The sequence below is a fragment of the Stomoxys calcitrans genome, chromosome 1, assembly GCF_963082655.1.
Source record: "Stomoxys calcitrans chromosome 1, idStoCalc2.1, whole genome shotgun sequence".
In the NCBI taxonomy this organism is placed as follows: Eukaryota; Metazoa; Arthropoda; class Insecta; order Diptera; family Muscidae; genus Stomoxys; species Stomoxys calcitrans.
The window spans coordinates 185,242,733-185,259,342 of NC_081552.1; the positions used below are offsets into that span (position 1 = coordinate 185,242,733).

General features: G+C 41.3%; 1 protein-coding gene across 20 annotated transcripts in view; it reads right to left on the reverse strand.

Moving 5' to 3' along the window:
* Positions 1–16,610, reverse strand: part of LOC106090695 (protein phosphatase 1 regulatory subunit 12B) — a 225,032-nt gene that overhangs the window by 99,603 nt on the left and 108,819 nt on the right. For 19 of the 20 annotated variants that reach the window (XM_059363347.1, XM_059363315.1, XM_059363278.1 and 16 more), the window contains 3 exons: positions 4,373–4,508; positions 3,941–4,288; positions 3,761–3,870 (listed from right to left, as the gene is read on the reverse strand). The exons of the other annotated variant lie outside the window; for it this stretch is intronic. In XM_059363347.1, the coding sequence (XP_059219330.1) occupies positions 3,761–3,870; positions 3,941–4,288; positions 4,373–4,508 (594 nt within the window). The remainder of the gene's footprint in view (positions 1–3,760; positions 3,871–3,940; positions 4,289–4,372; positions 4,509–16,610) is intronic. 20 annotated transcript variants of the gene reach the window in all.

Below are 16,610 nucleotides of genomic sequence, written 5' to 3' on the forward strand. Positions count from 1 at the left end.
ACCAGGGGGAGTCATAAAGGCCGATCTCTCTACTATCTCCGCTCGCAAAGACACCTAAAGTTCTATTTTTACCCAACTTGAATCCATGCCAACTTCCAGCAGATCATTAGGAAGGATTCCGAAAAGAACAATAGCATGTAAGCGCCTGTGGCCCTATCGCAAGGTTTCCTTTTTTGTAGCAGCGTGTTGTGTTATATCTTTCGTCTGCTTGGTTCTGTTGAATATCCAGATCCAGGAACTCTGCGGTGGGGTGAGTCTAAAGGGATGTGGTTCTGAGTCGAGTGGATCTGGCTGGGCAGTTAAACAGGTGAAGTGTGGCCCCAAATAGAATCGGGGCACACATCCTGCACGTTGGCATCAATCTCAGCCATTCCCCAGGTGCTGGCGCCGGCCAATGATTTGAGCACTGTGTTCTTATTCCTTGCCCTTTCGCAGATCGTAGTGGCATGGACCGACATTGAGGGGCAGTTGTCGAGGTTTACTCTGGTGTAATCAGGTGGTGAATAGTGTTGCCGATAGTGAATAGTTTGGGTGAGATTTTTAGGTTACGACGGCTTCTGAAAAATTCTGCCTAGTCCCAGAGATAAATATTTATTTGCTCATACATTGATTTTATTGCTCCTCGGCACGTCTGGAAGCGATGCTTTATATGCATCCCATTGAGGCCTGTATTGGAAACTGCGTTATCGAGGTCGCGCTTAGGCTAAGGGAGCGCGGCATGATAAAAGAGAGAGGTTTCTGTCGACGATTAACGAGATCATGAAAGGGTCACTCACGAAATTGTCGCGATGGGCTACCAGAAGTAGCTGGACTTCCTACCCAAAGCAGACGGAGCTGGTGCTCTTTACTAGCATATACAAGACACCAGCAATCCCATGGCAGCCGGTTGTACGTACCGGATTGACCCGATGGATTCCTTAATTGGCAAGAGCTGCCGCCGCAGTGTACAAAACACTGCAGCTGTCGAAGGAAGCGAAGTTGCTTGGCATAGTCCGAAGCTATCCTTGAAGAGGAATACGGAGGATAGGAGTCGTAAGGCACTGTGCGCTTTTTACGCCTGCAGTAGGATATTCGGGAGGGGAGGGAACTGTCTGGCACCGGTACTGTTTAAGACTCGGACCTTCAGGATTCGTTTTCCCAGGAGGAATGAATGTAGGGCGAATGCTGTGTTTGAGGAGGATGAGATCTCGATCTTCACGGATGACTCTAAGATACAGTCAGGATTGGTATGTCTCTGAGAATACCAGACAAGTGTACGGTCTTTCAGACAGTGGTCTGCGCCATTATAGTAGCCCTAACGGCGAGAACGGTGAGGTCTAGGTGTGTGGCGGATTGTTTGGAGTCCCTGGATAGTTTCTGGGTCTATGATGTTACGCGGATATGGGCTCCTAGACGTAAAGGGATTCCAGGAAATGAAGGGGCGAACCAATGCGCCAGGAGGGGTGCGTCTGCGCCGGGCGAATCAATAACAAAATGTTGTTGTTGTATCCACATGTCTAACTGTGGAGTTAGCAATCCTCGCCAAGCTCCTAAAGGCAAACAAGATCGTTCCAGTCCAAATGAGCGATCGCTGAGGGAACCTGTAGTTGTTGTTCTTGTAAACACATTTGTATGTGGAGGTGGCGATCCTCAGCTTGGCCATATGTGGCCAAGCTCGTTCCGGGCCAAAGAACGATCTCCACGGAAACATTATGGCCATTGGTTATTTAAAGGCGCCAGTAACTCGCCTTGCCATATCGAGTGTCGTAGGCACACAGAATATAAGCAAGAGTCGGCCTCTTACTGAGATTCTTCTATCCAGACCGCTGATTGTTGTGTTGTTGTCGTTGTCGTAGCCACATTTCCATGTGGAGGTGGCGATCTTCGACAAGCTTCTGTAGATGAGCAAGCTCGTTTTGGTCCAAAAAACCGATCGCCGCAGGAACAGGGTGGCCATTGGTTATTAAAATGCCTTGTCATATCGAACATATTAGGCACTCAGTATTTGTGCAAGAGCCGGTACCGCCCAACCTCTCACTGCTCGATACCGCTCATTATGCGCGACTGCCGTTGCAGCTACTCCGTATGGAGCATTCCACTATTCACACCCTGTGGACGCACCTGGTAGCTCGCAGCTAAGCTTTTCGTGGCAGTAATGAACACCACACAGATCGCACCTCAATGTTCCAGCCTGTGTGGTGCTCATTGCTATTCCCTGCCGTTGATTGTCCTTAACTGCAGTTGCAGCTACTCGGTATGGAGCATTCCACTATCCGCAACATGTGGACGGTTAGCTCACAACTAAGCTTCTCGTGAAGAAAAAAAAAATATATATATATATAAGATTCCGTCTAGCCGAACTTAAGGCGTCTTAACTTGTTTGTAACCATTGTACTAGGGAAGAGGTTTCCGATCGGATACCTGAGATGAACCTTGAAGTCGAGTGCGAGGCACTGCTGCCAACGGCACTGTCATGTATTGCCATCTGGAAGATCATGTTACACGAATGGATCAAAGCTAGAGGACAGAGTGGACCTGGGGGTCTACATTGAGAACGGAGGGACTGAGATCTGTTTTAGACTGCCTGACCATAATACGGTCCTGCAGGCGGAGATCCAGGCGATCACGGTATGCGTGAAGTGGTGTGGTGCTAACGCGAAGACATCAAGTTTCAACATCTTTACCGACAATAAAATTGTCATAAAGACAATAACAACCAGGACGGTAAGGTCACGAACAGTTTTGCAGTGTAAGGAGATTAACACCTTCTCTGAGGATGGCAAAATCCGCATCGTTTGAGTGCCGGGCCATAACAGAGTAAGGGGGAAATAAAAGGGCAGACGATTTGGCGGTGAAGGTTAGAGGACTGCCGTCAATAAACCCGAAGCCTTTCGGGTCGACGCAGTCCGAGTCAAGGGAGTGGGCGACGAATGCGCATGCAATATTGTGGAACAACGAAACGGTCGGTAGGACGGCGAAAATCCTATGAGGAGATTCAGATCGAGAGAAGATAAGGCTATTACTGAGAGGAAGTAAGAAGGAAGACAGTATAGCTATTGGTAGCATAACGGGACACACAAGACTACGAGCTCATCCGTGCGGCAAGTGATAGCATGTGTAGGGCATGCGGGGAAGACGATGAGACGTTGAACCATTTCCTTTGCCATTGCCCGGCTTTCGCGCCTAACAGACACCGGCACTTAGATGGGGACACAATACCAGACATGAACCAACTTAGGGGAGTGGTATTGAAAACAATTAAGGATATTGTAAGTACCACGGAATTCATAACTTAAAAATTTCTTTTTAAAGGTTACTTTACAGTTATTAGAGCACACATCAAGCCGATTACTGGCTTAGATGTATATCCATGGTGGCATGGGCGGATTAATATCTAAACCCTCTTTTAAACCTTACCTAACCTAACCTAAGTATTGTACCAAGGGGCCCCGTATTTAAGTCATGACTTTGATTTCCACCAGAGACTTTGGCATGGCGCTACTGTAGTATAACAATGGACAGAGACTATCTAAGTGGGTCAAATATGAGAGCCACTAATTGTCTTACGTTTAAAACAAAACATGTAAATTTATGGATAAAACATTTGAAGCCTTTAAATTATGAACCCATGTTTGGGTTTTAATTTTCTTTACAGTTCAAGGTTCACTGCACAAAACTGTAAGCCTAGAAGAAAGGTCTCGGGGACATTACAACAAAAAGAAAGAGAGAGAGATAAAAAGAAAAGGTTCCTACATACAGAGCTCTACTCTAAAATACTCACATCCATATCAATATGTACTACACCAGTGGAGCGTCGTTTGGGTTTCCTTCTTCGTTGTATAACAGCTTGAGTGGCCAAAGCACTGCGGTTATCATTCTCCTTATCGTTATCTAGTGGCGGAAAGGTAGTTTTAAAATTAGTTACGACATCAAATTAATCATCGAAAGTCTCCTAATATACCTTTATCATCATTATTGCTAAGACTGCTGCTGGTGGTGGAGGTGGCGCTGGCCGCCCCCGAAGGTGTTTCAGCATTCAAGGCGGCGGTTGCAGAGGTGTTGGCGCTAGCACGACGTGCTGCATATGAAGATGCAGAGGAAGAACCAATGCCACTACTGCTAGTGCTGGTGGAGGATGTGGCTGTGGGATTGGTGTTGGAACTATTTTCATGGGATTTTTCATCGTTCTTTTGGCTGATGCTGGAACTTGTGATGGAGGAGGAGGTGTTTGAACTGTTGCTTAAATTACTAGTCGGTGGTGCCGATACAGGTCTACCAATTGAATTCAACGATTGATTGGATGAAGACACTAAAACATACACAAAGAACATGAGGCATGCAGCAACCTGCTGTTCTTTTTTTTTTTATAAAAACCAAAGCATTCCATACTCACTTGCATTATTAACACTGGTGATTCTTCGCTGTGACATGGAATTGGCAGCAGCTATTACCGCTGGAGCACTGGGTATTATGGTGCTATTTGTCGGTGGATGATATGTATTGCCCGCATTGACATCCTCTAATTTAAACTGTTTTCGCGACAAAAAATATACACAGAGATATGCAATTGTTACCAAGTGTTAGCGAGGTGAGTGCTGATAATTGGTGTTGGTAGTGGTGGTGTAAGTTTTTATATGAATTTAACATCATTTATAGTTCGTATATATGTAGTATTTGTTTCTTTGTAATTGGCTTAATAGTATTATTATGTTTATTTTGTTGTTTTTATGGTCTTAATTGCAAATTAAAAAATTTTCTATAAATCTACTTGGCCAAAAACACATTAGAATTGACAATATAACCCATTAAGACTTTTCTACTAAAATGGGGTGAGTGAAGGAATTGCCTTTATATTATTTTTAATACCACAACCATATGTTTAGTATATTCCGTTCCAAGATTATTTTGTAAATTGTATTATCATTTTTTGTTTTAATTTATATAATTTTAGTATTTCTACGAATTGGACGTTATTCTGATTGTTTGGTAATGCATTCACGTATTCAAAGCTGGGCAAGAAGCGTTTTTAAAGGAAAACTTTCTAAAAATCACAAAGATAAGAATATGATGATTTGAGAACATAATACCTGCATTGAAAAAAAAAACTCAAAACAATGTCAAAAAACAGCTGAAAATTCAAAGAAATTGAAACGACAACTTTTTTATCATACCACAAAGGAGTATGGTACTCATTTCATTCATATAGTATGGGATTTTAACTCTAACTCGCATATGTAGTTTGTTCCAAGCTTCGAAAGGCAGCTGCCATAATAAACTTCATAACAGTGTGTGGAGTTTTATACTAAAGGTCACAATACCTTCGACGCTTTCCAAGCAAGGACCTCTCTTAGAAAACAAAAATCGTTATACGTTGATTGCCAGAGACCTTACATTGGGAGCCTGATTGAGTCTCTAACGTGGTCGTAGAGACACTGATGATGCAAAACACGTAAACTTAGAAAGAAATATTGAAAATATTTCGTACGATCGAAAATTGTGCTATTCCCTAAAGGAAAGGGTTCTAGAATCCCCCATTTCTTTAGGGAAAGGGTACTAAAACTACCCTTTCCTTGAAAAAAGGTACACAAACTACAATTTCCTTTGGGAACGGGTACTAAAACTACCCTTTCCCTTTATGAAAGGGTACTAAAACTACCCTTTCCCTTTATGAAAGGGTACTAAAACTACCCTTTCCCTTTATGAAAGGGTACTAAAACTACCCTTTCCCTTTATGAAAGGGTACTAAAACTACCCTTTCCCTTTATGAAAGGGTACTAAAACTACCCTTACCTTTGGGAAAGGGTACTAAAACTATCCTTTCCCTTTATGAAAGGGTACTTAAACTGGCCTTCCCTATGTGAAAGGGTACTAAAACCTGTCTTGCTTTTGGAAAAGGGTACTGAAACTACCCTTTCCTTTGGGAAAGAGTACTAAAACTAACCCTTTCTTTAGGAAGGAGAACTAAAACTACCCTTTCCTTTGGGTAAGGGTACTAAACTAGCCTTTCCTTTGGGAAAGGGCAATAAAACTACCCTTTCCTTTGGGAAAAGGTACTAAAACTAGCCTTGCCTTAGAAAAAGGGTACTAAAACTACCATTTTCTTTGGGAAAGGGTACTAAAACTACCCTTTTCTTAGGAAAGGGTACTAAAACTACTATTTTCTTTGGGAAGGGGTACAAAACTACCCTTCCTTTGGGAAATAGTCATAAAACTACTCTCTCTTTTGGGAAAGGATACTAAAACTACCCTTTCCTTTGAGAACGGATACTAAAACAACCCTTTCCTTTGGAACAGGGTATTAAAAATACCCTTTCCTTTAGGAAAGGGTAATCAAAATACCCTTTCCTTGGGAAAGGGTCATAAACTACACTTTCCTTTCGGAAAAGGGTACCAAAACTACCCTTTCCTTTAGAGAAAGGGTACTAAAGGGGTAAAACTAAAACTACCCTTTCATTTGGGAAAGGGAAGTAACACTACCCTTTCCTTTAGGATAGGGTACTAAAACCACCATTTTCTCTGGGAAAGGGTACTAAAACTAGCCTTTAATTTGGGAAAGGGTACTAAAACTACCCTTTAATTTGAGGAAGGGAACAAAACTACCCTTTCCTTTGGGATAGGGTACTAAAACTAGCTTTTAACTTGCGAAAGGGTACTAAAACTACCCTTTACTTTGGTAAAGGGTACTAAAACTACTCCTTTCTTTAGGGAAAGGGTAGTAAAACTACCCTTTCCTTTGGGAAAGGTTAATAAACCACCCCTTCCTTTCGGGAAGGGTACTAAAAGTACCCTATCCTTTGGGAAAGGGTGCTAAAAGTACCCTATTCTTTGGTAAAAGGTGATAAAAGCACCCTTTCTTTTGGGAAATGGTAGTAAAACTACTCTTTCCTTTGGGAAAGTGTACAAAAACAACTCTTTCCTTTGGGAAAGTGTACTAAAACTATGTTTTCCTTTGGGAAAGGGCACTAAAACTACCCTTTCTTTTGGGAAAGGGTACTAAAACTACACTTTCCTTTGGGAAAGGGTACTAAAATCACCCTTTCCTTTGGGGTAGGGTACTAAAACTACCATTTCCTTTTGTAAAGGGTACTAAAACTACCCTTTCTTTTAGGAAAGGCTACTGAAACTACCCTTTTCTTTGGGAAATAGTACTAAAACTACTCTCTCTTTTGGGAAAGGGTAATAAAACTACTCTTTCCTTTGGGTACTAAAATTACCCTTTCCTTTGCAATATGGTACTATAACTACCCTTTTCTTTGGGAAAGGGTAATAAGACTACCATTTCCTTTGAGAAAGGATACTAAAACTACCCGGGTAACTTGGGGATGTTGGACACAAAGCAACGGTTCTCATACGTTTTGACTTGGCAAAATCCAGACTTATCTTGGTCTTTCTTCATCTCAAATGTGGACACAAACCTTGTCGCGGTGTCGCACTACCTTTAACATCCGTTAAGGGTACTGAGCCACGAGTTCACCGATAGAGCGATAAAAGATAGGTTAGGGCGACGGGTTAGTAGCTCACCACCCGGAAAACCTGAAGAAATTACTTTGAAAAAACAAAGCAAACAAAACGGGTCCCCCTATGTGGACGGCCCCGCAAACGTTTTAAGGACCATGATTTGCGCACTCTTTATAGAGATTGTGCAGTGTAAGCACTTGCGGATGTATTGAAGAAGTACAAGGCATACATTACTGCCATACAGGAAGAGCGATGAGAGGGCGCCACAAAAACACCGTGTGCTGACGCCCTATATTATAGCTGCCACGAGCCGAGACATGAATTTGGCTGTGGATTTGTGATTAGTCGGAGACTGAAACAACTTGTCTCCAGCTTTACTCCGTTGGATAAGAGGCTAGCCACAATCTGCATGAAGGCCAAATTCTTCAACATCAGCCTTATTTGCGCCCATACCCAGCCGGAAGACATGGACGAACAGACCAAAGATATTTTCTACGAGCGCCTAAGGAAAGAGAATATGACCGGGGTCTCGTCCGTGATATTTAAATCGTTCTGAGAGTTTTTAATGCGAAAATAGGGAAGGAAAATATCTTTAGTCCAACAGTCGGAAAATGAGCCTACACGAAGAAACTTCTGATAATGAATTCGGGCTATAGACTTCGCCGCGGCAAAGAACATGGCAGTTAGCAGCACCAGATCCCAATATCGAAGTATGCACACTGCCACATGACTGTCACCCGATCAAAACACGAGAAACCAAATAGATCATGTTGTGATAGATGGAAGGCATTTAATCAGCGTGGTAGATATACGATCGATTCGAGAAGCGAACATAGATTCGGATCATTACCTTGTTGCAGCAAAGGTTCGCACCCGTCTGAGCATGGCGAGAAAAGTACGATCTGATACTGCGCGCAAGCTAAACATTGAAATTCTGCAAACACGACAGATGGCAATGGCATACTCCACTCGACTGACACAACTGCTTGATGAAAGCCCTCCTTCTCCCGATGATATAATGCACACTCTATGGAAAGAGCCGCAATATCCGTACTTGAGTACAGCAAGCCTCCCCCTAAAAAACCCATGGTACGTCCAAGAGTATCGAAATGCTACTGAAGCCAAGAATGCGGCATACAAAGCAACCCTGCAATCAGTAGCAACGTATCAGATGAAGTAGAGGTATCGAGAGAAAAGGAGAGGAGAAACGTCTATTTCTCAGAAAGAAAAAGGAAATGGAGTGAGTGTGGGCGGATTGATAGTACAGGGGTCAGAATGAAGTCCGGAAATTCTACCTAAGAATTAAATATCAAACCGATGGCTTTGGTGCAGGCACATCCTCCTGCAGAGAAGGGAAGGGGTACAAAACTACCCTTCCTTTGGGAAATAGTCATAAAACTACTCTCTCTTTTGGGAAAGGATACTAAAACTACCCTTTCCTTTGAGAACGGATACTAAAACAACCCTTTCCTTTGGAACAGGGTACTAAAAATACCCTTTCCTTTAGGAAAGGGTAATCAAAATACCCTTTCCTTGGGAAAGGGTCATAAACTACACTTTCCTTTCGGAAAAGGGTACCAAAACTACCCTTTCCTTTAGAGAAAGGGTACTAAAGGGGTAAAACTAAAACTACCCTTTCATTTGGGAAAGGGAAGTAACACTACCCTTTCCTTTAGGATAGGGTACTAAAACCACCATTTTCTCTGGGAAAGGGTACTAAAACTAGCCTTTAATTTGGGAAAGGGTACTAAAACTACCCTTTAATTTGAGGAAGGGAACAAAACTACCCTTTCCTTTGGGATAGGGTACTAAAACTAGCCTTTAACTTGCGAAAGGGTACTAAAACTACCCTTTACTTTGGTAAAGGGTACTAAAACTACTCCTTTCTTTAGGGAAAGGGTAGTAAAACTACCCTTTCCTTTGGGAAAGGTTAATAAACCACCCCTTCCTTTCGGGAAGGGTACTAAAAGTACCCTATCCTTTGGGAAAGGGTGCTAAAAGTACCCTATTCTTTGGTAAAAGGTGATAAAAGCACCCTTTCTTTTGGGAAATGGTAGTAAAACTACTCTTTCCTTTGGGAAAGTGTACAAAAACAACTCTTTCCTTTGGGAAAGTGTACTAAAACTATGTTTTCCTTTGGGAAAGGGCACTAAAACTACCCTTTCTTTTGGGAAAGGGTACTAAAACTACCCTTTCTTTTGGGAAAGGGTACTAAAACTACACTTTCCTTTGGGAAAGGGTACTAAAATCACCCTTTCCTTTGGGGTAGGGTACTAAAACTACCATTTCCTTTTGTAAAGGGTACTAAAACTACCCTTTCTTTTAGGAAAGGCTACTGAAACTACCCTTTTCTTTGGGAAATAGTACTAAAACTACTCTCTCTTTTGGGAAAGGGTAATAAAACTACTCTTTCCTTTGGGTACTAAAATTACCCTTTCCTTTGCAATATGGTACTATAACTACCCTTTTCTTTGGGAAAGGGTAATAAGACTACCATTTCCTTTGAGAAAGGATACTAAAACTACCCGGGTAACTTGGGGATGTTGGACACAAAGCAACGGTTCTCATACGTTTTGACTTGGCAAAATCCAGACTTATCTTGGTCTTTCTTCATCTCAAATGTGGACACAAACCTTGTCGCGGTGTCGCACTACCTTTAACATCCGTTAAGGGTACTGAGCCACGAGTTCACCGATAGAGCGATAAAAGATAGGTTAGGGCGACGGGTTAGTAGCTCACCACCCGGAAAACCTGAAGAAATTACTTTGAAAAAACAAAGCAAACAAAACGGGTCCCCCTATGTGGACGGCCCCGCAAACGTTTTAAGGACCATGATTTGCGCACTCTTTATAGAGATTGTGCAGTGTAAGCACTTGCGGATGTATTGGAGAAGTACAAGGCATACATTACTGCCATACAGGAAGAGCGATGAGAGGGCGCCACAAAAACACCGTGTGCTGACGCCCTATATTATAGCTGCCACGAGACGAGACATGAATTTGGCTGTGGATTTGTGATTAGTCGGAGACTGAAACAACTTGCCTCCAGCTTTACTCCGTTGGATAAGAGGCTAGCCACAATCTGAATGAAGGCCAAATTCTTCAACATCAGCCTTATTTGCGCCCATACCCAGCCGGAAGACATGGACGAACAGACCAAAGATATTTTCTACGAGCGCCTAAGGAAAGAGAATATGACCGGGGTCTCGTCCGTGATATTTAAATCGTTCTGAGAGTTTTTAATGCGAAAATAGGGAAGGAAAATATCTTTAGTCCAACAGTCGGAAAATGAGCCTACACGAAGAAACTTCTGATAATGAATTCGGGCTATAGACTTCGCCGCGGCAAAGAACATGGCAGTTAGCAGCACCAGATCCCAATATCGAAGTATGCACACGGCCACATGGCTGTCACCCGATCAAAACACGAGAAACCAAATAGATCATGTTGTGATAGATGGAAGGCATTTAATCAGCGTGGTAGATATACGATCGATTCGAGAAGCGAACATAGATTCGGATCATTACCTTGTTGCAGCAAAGGTTCGCACCCGTCTGAGCATGGCGAGAAAAGTACGATCTGATACTGCGCGCAAGCTAAACATTGAAATTCTGCAAACACGACAGATGGCAATGGCATACTCCACTCGACTGACACAACTGCTTGATGAAAGCCCTCCTTCTCCCGATGATATAATGCACACTCTATGGAAAGAGCCGCAATATCCGTACTTGAGTACAGCAAGCCTCCCCCTAAAAAACCCATGGTACGTCCAAGAGTATCGAAATGCTACTGAAGCCAAGAATGCGGCATACAAAGCAACCCTGCAATCAGTAGCAACGTATCAGATGAAGTAGAGGTATCGAGAGAAAAGGAGAGGAGAAACGTCTATTTCTCAGAAAGAAAAAGGAAATGGAGTGAGTGTGGGCGGATTGATAGTACAGGGGTCAGAATGAAGTCCGGAAATTCTACCTAAGAATTAAATATCAAACCGATGGCTTTGGTGCAGGCACATCCTCCTGCAGAGACAAAGATTGAAATCTGGTAACTGACACAGATAGTGTGCTGAGGATATGGAAAGAACATTTTGCCAAGTTGCTAGTGAGGAAGAAGTGTCACACACAGGAGCGTACCGAGAAAGCTCACAGATGTTGGGCACTATGTAAACGGGCTATAGGCTCGAAATGGGATCTGAATCCGAGGATAATCCACTGGCTCTACAGGAGCGTGATTAGACCAATACTTACTTACGCCTCAGTAGCTTGGTGGACTGCTATGGAGAAAAAGTGCAATGTAAGTGCACGCCCACTCACCCATTGACATACAGATTAAGTGCGAGGCAGACACTGCGGCTATTAGACTTAAGGCGATGGGAGAATGGATTGAGGACAGGAGCAGCTCATACCATCATGGTATATTCGAGGCGACGATAGGAAACCTGGAAGGAAGGAAAGATGTTTCCGATCGGATACCTGAGACGACACTTGAGGCCGAGTGCGAGACACTGCTGCCAGAGGCACAGTCTTGGATTGACGGAATCCCCGCATTGCCATCTAGAAGATCAAGTTGTACAGATGGAGCTTTGGGGCCTGGGGGTCTTCATTGAGAACCCAGGGACTGAGATCTGTTTTAGACTGCCTGACCGTAATACGGTCCTGCTGGCGAAGATCCGGGCAATCACGGAATGCGTGAGATGGAATGGAATCAACGAGAACCTCGAGTATGAACATCTTTACGGACAATAACAACTAGGACGGTAAGGTCACGAACAATATAATAAGAATGGCACGATCCGCATCGTTTGGGTGCCGGGCCATAGTAAGGGGGAATGAAAGGGCAGACGATTTGGCGGTGAAGGCCAGAGGAATGCCACCAATAAACTTGGTTAACCCGAAGCCTTTCGAGTCGACGCAATCCGAGTTAAGGGCGTGGGCGAGGAACGTGGAACAGCGAAACAGCGAAACAGTCGGTAGGGCGGCGAAAATCCTATGGGGTGATCCGTATCGTGAGAGGACGAGGCTATTACCAAAAGGCAGTAAAAAGGATGTCAGCATTGCTTTCGATATCATATAGAGAGACATAGAACTACGAGTTCACTTATGTAAAATCGGCGCGGCAAGTGATAGCATGTGTAGGGCATGCGGGGAAGAAGATGAGACGTTGGACCATTTCCTATGTCATTGCCCGGCTTTCACGGCTAACAGGTATCGGTATTTGGGTGCGGACACAATACCAGACATGAACCACTCTAAGGGCGTGGCATGGAAAACAATTAAGGATTTTGTAAGTAGCACGGAATTCCTAACTTAAAGTTTTCTTTTTCGAGGTTACTTTTTAGAGCGTACAACAAGCCGATTACTGGCTTAGGTGTATGTCCATAGTAGCATAGGACGGATTAATATGTTCAATCTCTTTTCAACCTAACCTACTTGTCAATGGGTTGCCAGTTAAACTATTTAACGCCAGAAGCAACACCCTGATAAGACGTATTAACCAGCGCGTCTACACGATCTGGCTAGAAGAAAGCATACCCGCTGATTAGAATCTCAGCATACTATGTCGCGTATAGAAAAAAGGAGACGAGGCATAAAGCCATGCAGTTTCATCCAAAAACTAAATTTCCATGAAATTTGCTCTCACGACAAAATTTCCTCGCAACACAAAATTTCCATGGAATCTTCTATAAACAAAATCTGAAAGCATTTTTTACTGAACAAAATAAAAATTATTCTAAATTTTTGTTTAAAACAAAATTTGCGATTAATTTTCTGCAAAGACAAAAATTCTGAGAAAGTTTTCTAAAAAAAAAAATCGTTGCCCTATGAAATATATTGACATATCCTTAGCGAAAATTTCGATTGTCTTTGGGTTACATGGTGAACTTGTATTTATTCAGTTTTGATAATTTTTTTGCATCCTCTCATAGATTTTAATGACTACAGAACAAATTTCCATAAATTGTCTCTAAAAATTTCGAAATTGTTTCAGAAGACAAATTTTTTTTGGAAAAAAATTTCTACTGAACAAAATCTTGAAACTTTTTTTTTTAATTTCATGAAATTTTCTCTAGGACAAAATTTCCATCACAGAAAAGCAAAAAAGCAGCGGCAGTTTAGTAAATCACCTGTAAATAAACGAAAACTAAATAAGGCAACATCCGAACTCCAAAAACTAGTAAAAAATTTAAAGGAAACCCAAATTTAAGGAGAGATTCGAAATCTAGGCCACTGAACAAAATCTTCAAACTTTTTTTTTTAAATTTCATGAAATTTTCTCTAAGACAAAATTTCCATCACAGAAAAGCAAAAAAGCAGCGGCAGTTTAGTAAATCACCTGTAAATAAACGAAAACTAAATAAGGCAACATCCGAACTCCAAAAACTAGTAAAAAATTTAAAGGAAACCCAAATTTAAGGAGAGATTCAAAATCTAGGCCCAACCATATCCACAGATTATTCGCTGTGGAAAATCACCAAGAAAGTAAAACAGCAACCAAATATTAGCTATCCTATTCGGAAGATAGACAATGCCTGGACGAACTCCAACTCTGGAAAAGCCGCCTCATTTGCAAACCACCTATTTGATGTTTTCTCTCCAAATAATACTGATGAAACCATAGACCAAATACACACTTTTTTAAATTTAACTCACCAGCTGGACTTGCCAATCAAGAAGATTACTAAATCCGAAGTCGCTATGGCGATAAAATTCTTATCTCTTATCTTATCTCTTAAATCTTAAATCTTATTACACCGAAAATACACAAAGAACCCCCAAAGGAAGGCATTGATTCCATTACATTTATTTTCAACGCTTGCTTAATGCACAATTTTATACCACCACAATGGAAAGTAGCACAGATAATAATGGTCCAAAAACCCGGCAAGCTGGTGGATCAAGTAAAATCATATCGTTCGATAAGTCTGCTCTCAATTCTATCCAAAGTTTGGGAAACGCCCTTCCTTAAAAGGTTGGTGCCTTTGATTGGGGAACGGAACCTAATAACAGATCATCAATTCGGATTCCGTAAGAACCACGGTACGATCGACAAAGTACATCGATTGGTTGAAACGATCAATCATGCCTTTGAGTCAAAACAATATGGCACTTCAGCATTTCCAGATATATATATGGCATTAGGGTCTACTATATAAAATCCGAAAACTTCTTCCAATCAACTTTTGTATTAACTGTTTATCAAATCATACTTACAAAAGAGATTCTTTCTTCTATGTTCAAGAATTAGATTAAAAAAGTGAATTAAACTGTATAAGAGCTGGTGTTTCCCAGGGCAGTATCATGAGCCCAGTGTTATATCTTATTCACATCCGAAACGACCATCATTGAAACGTTCGCTGATGATACAACTTTGCTGGCTATAGACAAAGCCCCTATATTGGCAAGTAGATCCCTGCAAACTATTGTATCTCAATGATCTTTGTATTTGGTTAAAACATTGGCATATGAAAGCGAATGATATATAGTCTACCCATTCTGCCCACCTGTAGAAATAAACCAAATTGAAATTCCACAGGCAAACGAAGCTAAGTAGCTAGGTTTTTACCTGGATTCAAAACTAAATTGGAAAACACATATAAAGAAAAAAAAAGAAAGGCTCGAGACATACAAGCCAATACGATGAAGTTTCTAATTGGTACTAATTCGAAAGTTTCGCTGGACAACTAATAACTGATTTACAAATGCATAATCAAACCTATTTTTGAGCATATGGCATCCAACTATGGGGAACAGCCTGTAATACGAACATTAATGTTTTGCAACAGTTCCAATCAAAAACATGGCGTAAAATAGCCCGAGCGCTCCAATATATAACTAATACGAGACGACACGAAGAACTATACATAAAAACTATACAAGAGGAAATTTTATCACAACTTTAAAATTACAAACAAAGAATTCAACAACATCCAAATCATCCCGCAGCATGTCTAATGACGAATATGAATACTTTTACAAGGCTTAAGAGGTGGGCCTCACAAGATCTGCAGCTGCATACTCCGTAGATGAAAGCAATCAAATAAACCGGAACTATAAGACGAGGGTTGCCTTTTATATTTCGGGATTGTACAACCCTTGTGTTGCAATCTATCAACTGACAGCTCTATCGTAAAGCTTGAAAATGTTGAGGTTATACGTACTCAGAACGTTTTGACATACGAGCGCTATTTGTATTGTTTACAGTAACTTAAAAGATTCATTTTGCCCAAAAAATGGACCTAAATCTTAAACATTTTCGTGCTATTATTTTTACAACTTTCGACGTGGATTACCTCCACAACAGTGCATTGATGACTTTTATTCAATTTTTGGCAATGAAGCTCCATCAAGGACCAGTGATTATCGATGGTATGTTGAATTCAACCGAGGTCGTAGTTCACTCCAAGACGAATTTCGTGAAGGTCGTCCAAAATCAGTTGTTATTCCAAAAACCATTGATGCTATGCGCCAACTGATATTGCAAGATCGGCATGTAACCTATCGTGAGATTGAGACAACCTTTGGCAATAGTGGGACCATCATACATTCAATATTGCATGAACATTTGACCGTCAAAAAATTTGTTCGCGTTGCATCCCACACAATTTGTCAATCGCTCAAAAAAAGGCTCGTGTCAATTGGTCCAAAGAAATTCTGCAAAAACACGAAGCAACTGCATCCGCCGTTCGTCCTGACTTGGTGGCGAATGACTTCTTTTTATTCCCATACGTAAAAAATAAAATAAGACGTCAACGTTTTTCGACACCTGAAGAAGCGGTTGATGCGTTCAGAATGCGTGTTTTAAAGATACCTCAACTACCTTCAATTTGAAAAACAATAAACCGATTTTCAATGATTAATATTTGTTTTTGTGTTCTCTAATCCTGAAATATAAAAAACAACCCACGTATGTAAAATGTAAATGGAAAACGTCTTGACTGAAGATACCAAAAATGGGCTAACCACTGGGTAAACACCGTTAAATTACATTAAACGAAATAATGTTAATTGTCCAAAGACATAAGTTTTATATTTTTCTAAAGAGAAAGACAATATTTCCTCAAAATTTCAAAAAACAAAACTCCATAAAATGTTTTAAGACAAAATTGTTATGAATTATTTTTTTTTTTAATTTTCCCTACAGACTGAATTTTCATAAAATGTTTTCTAAGACAAC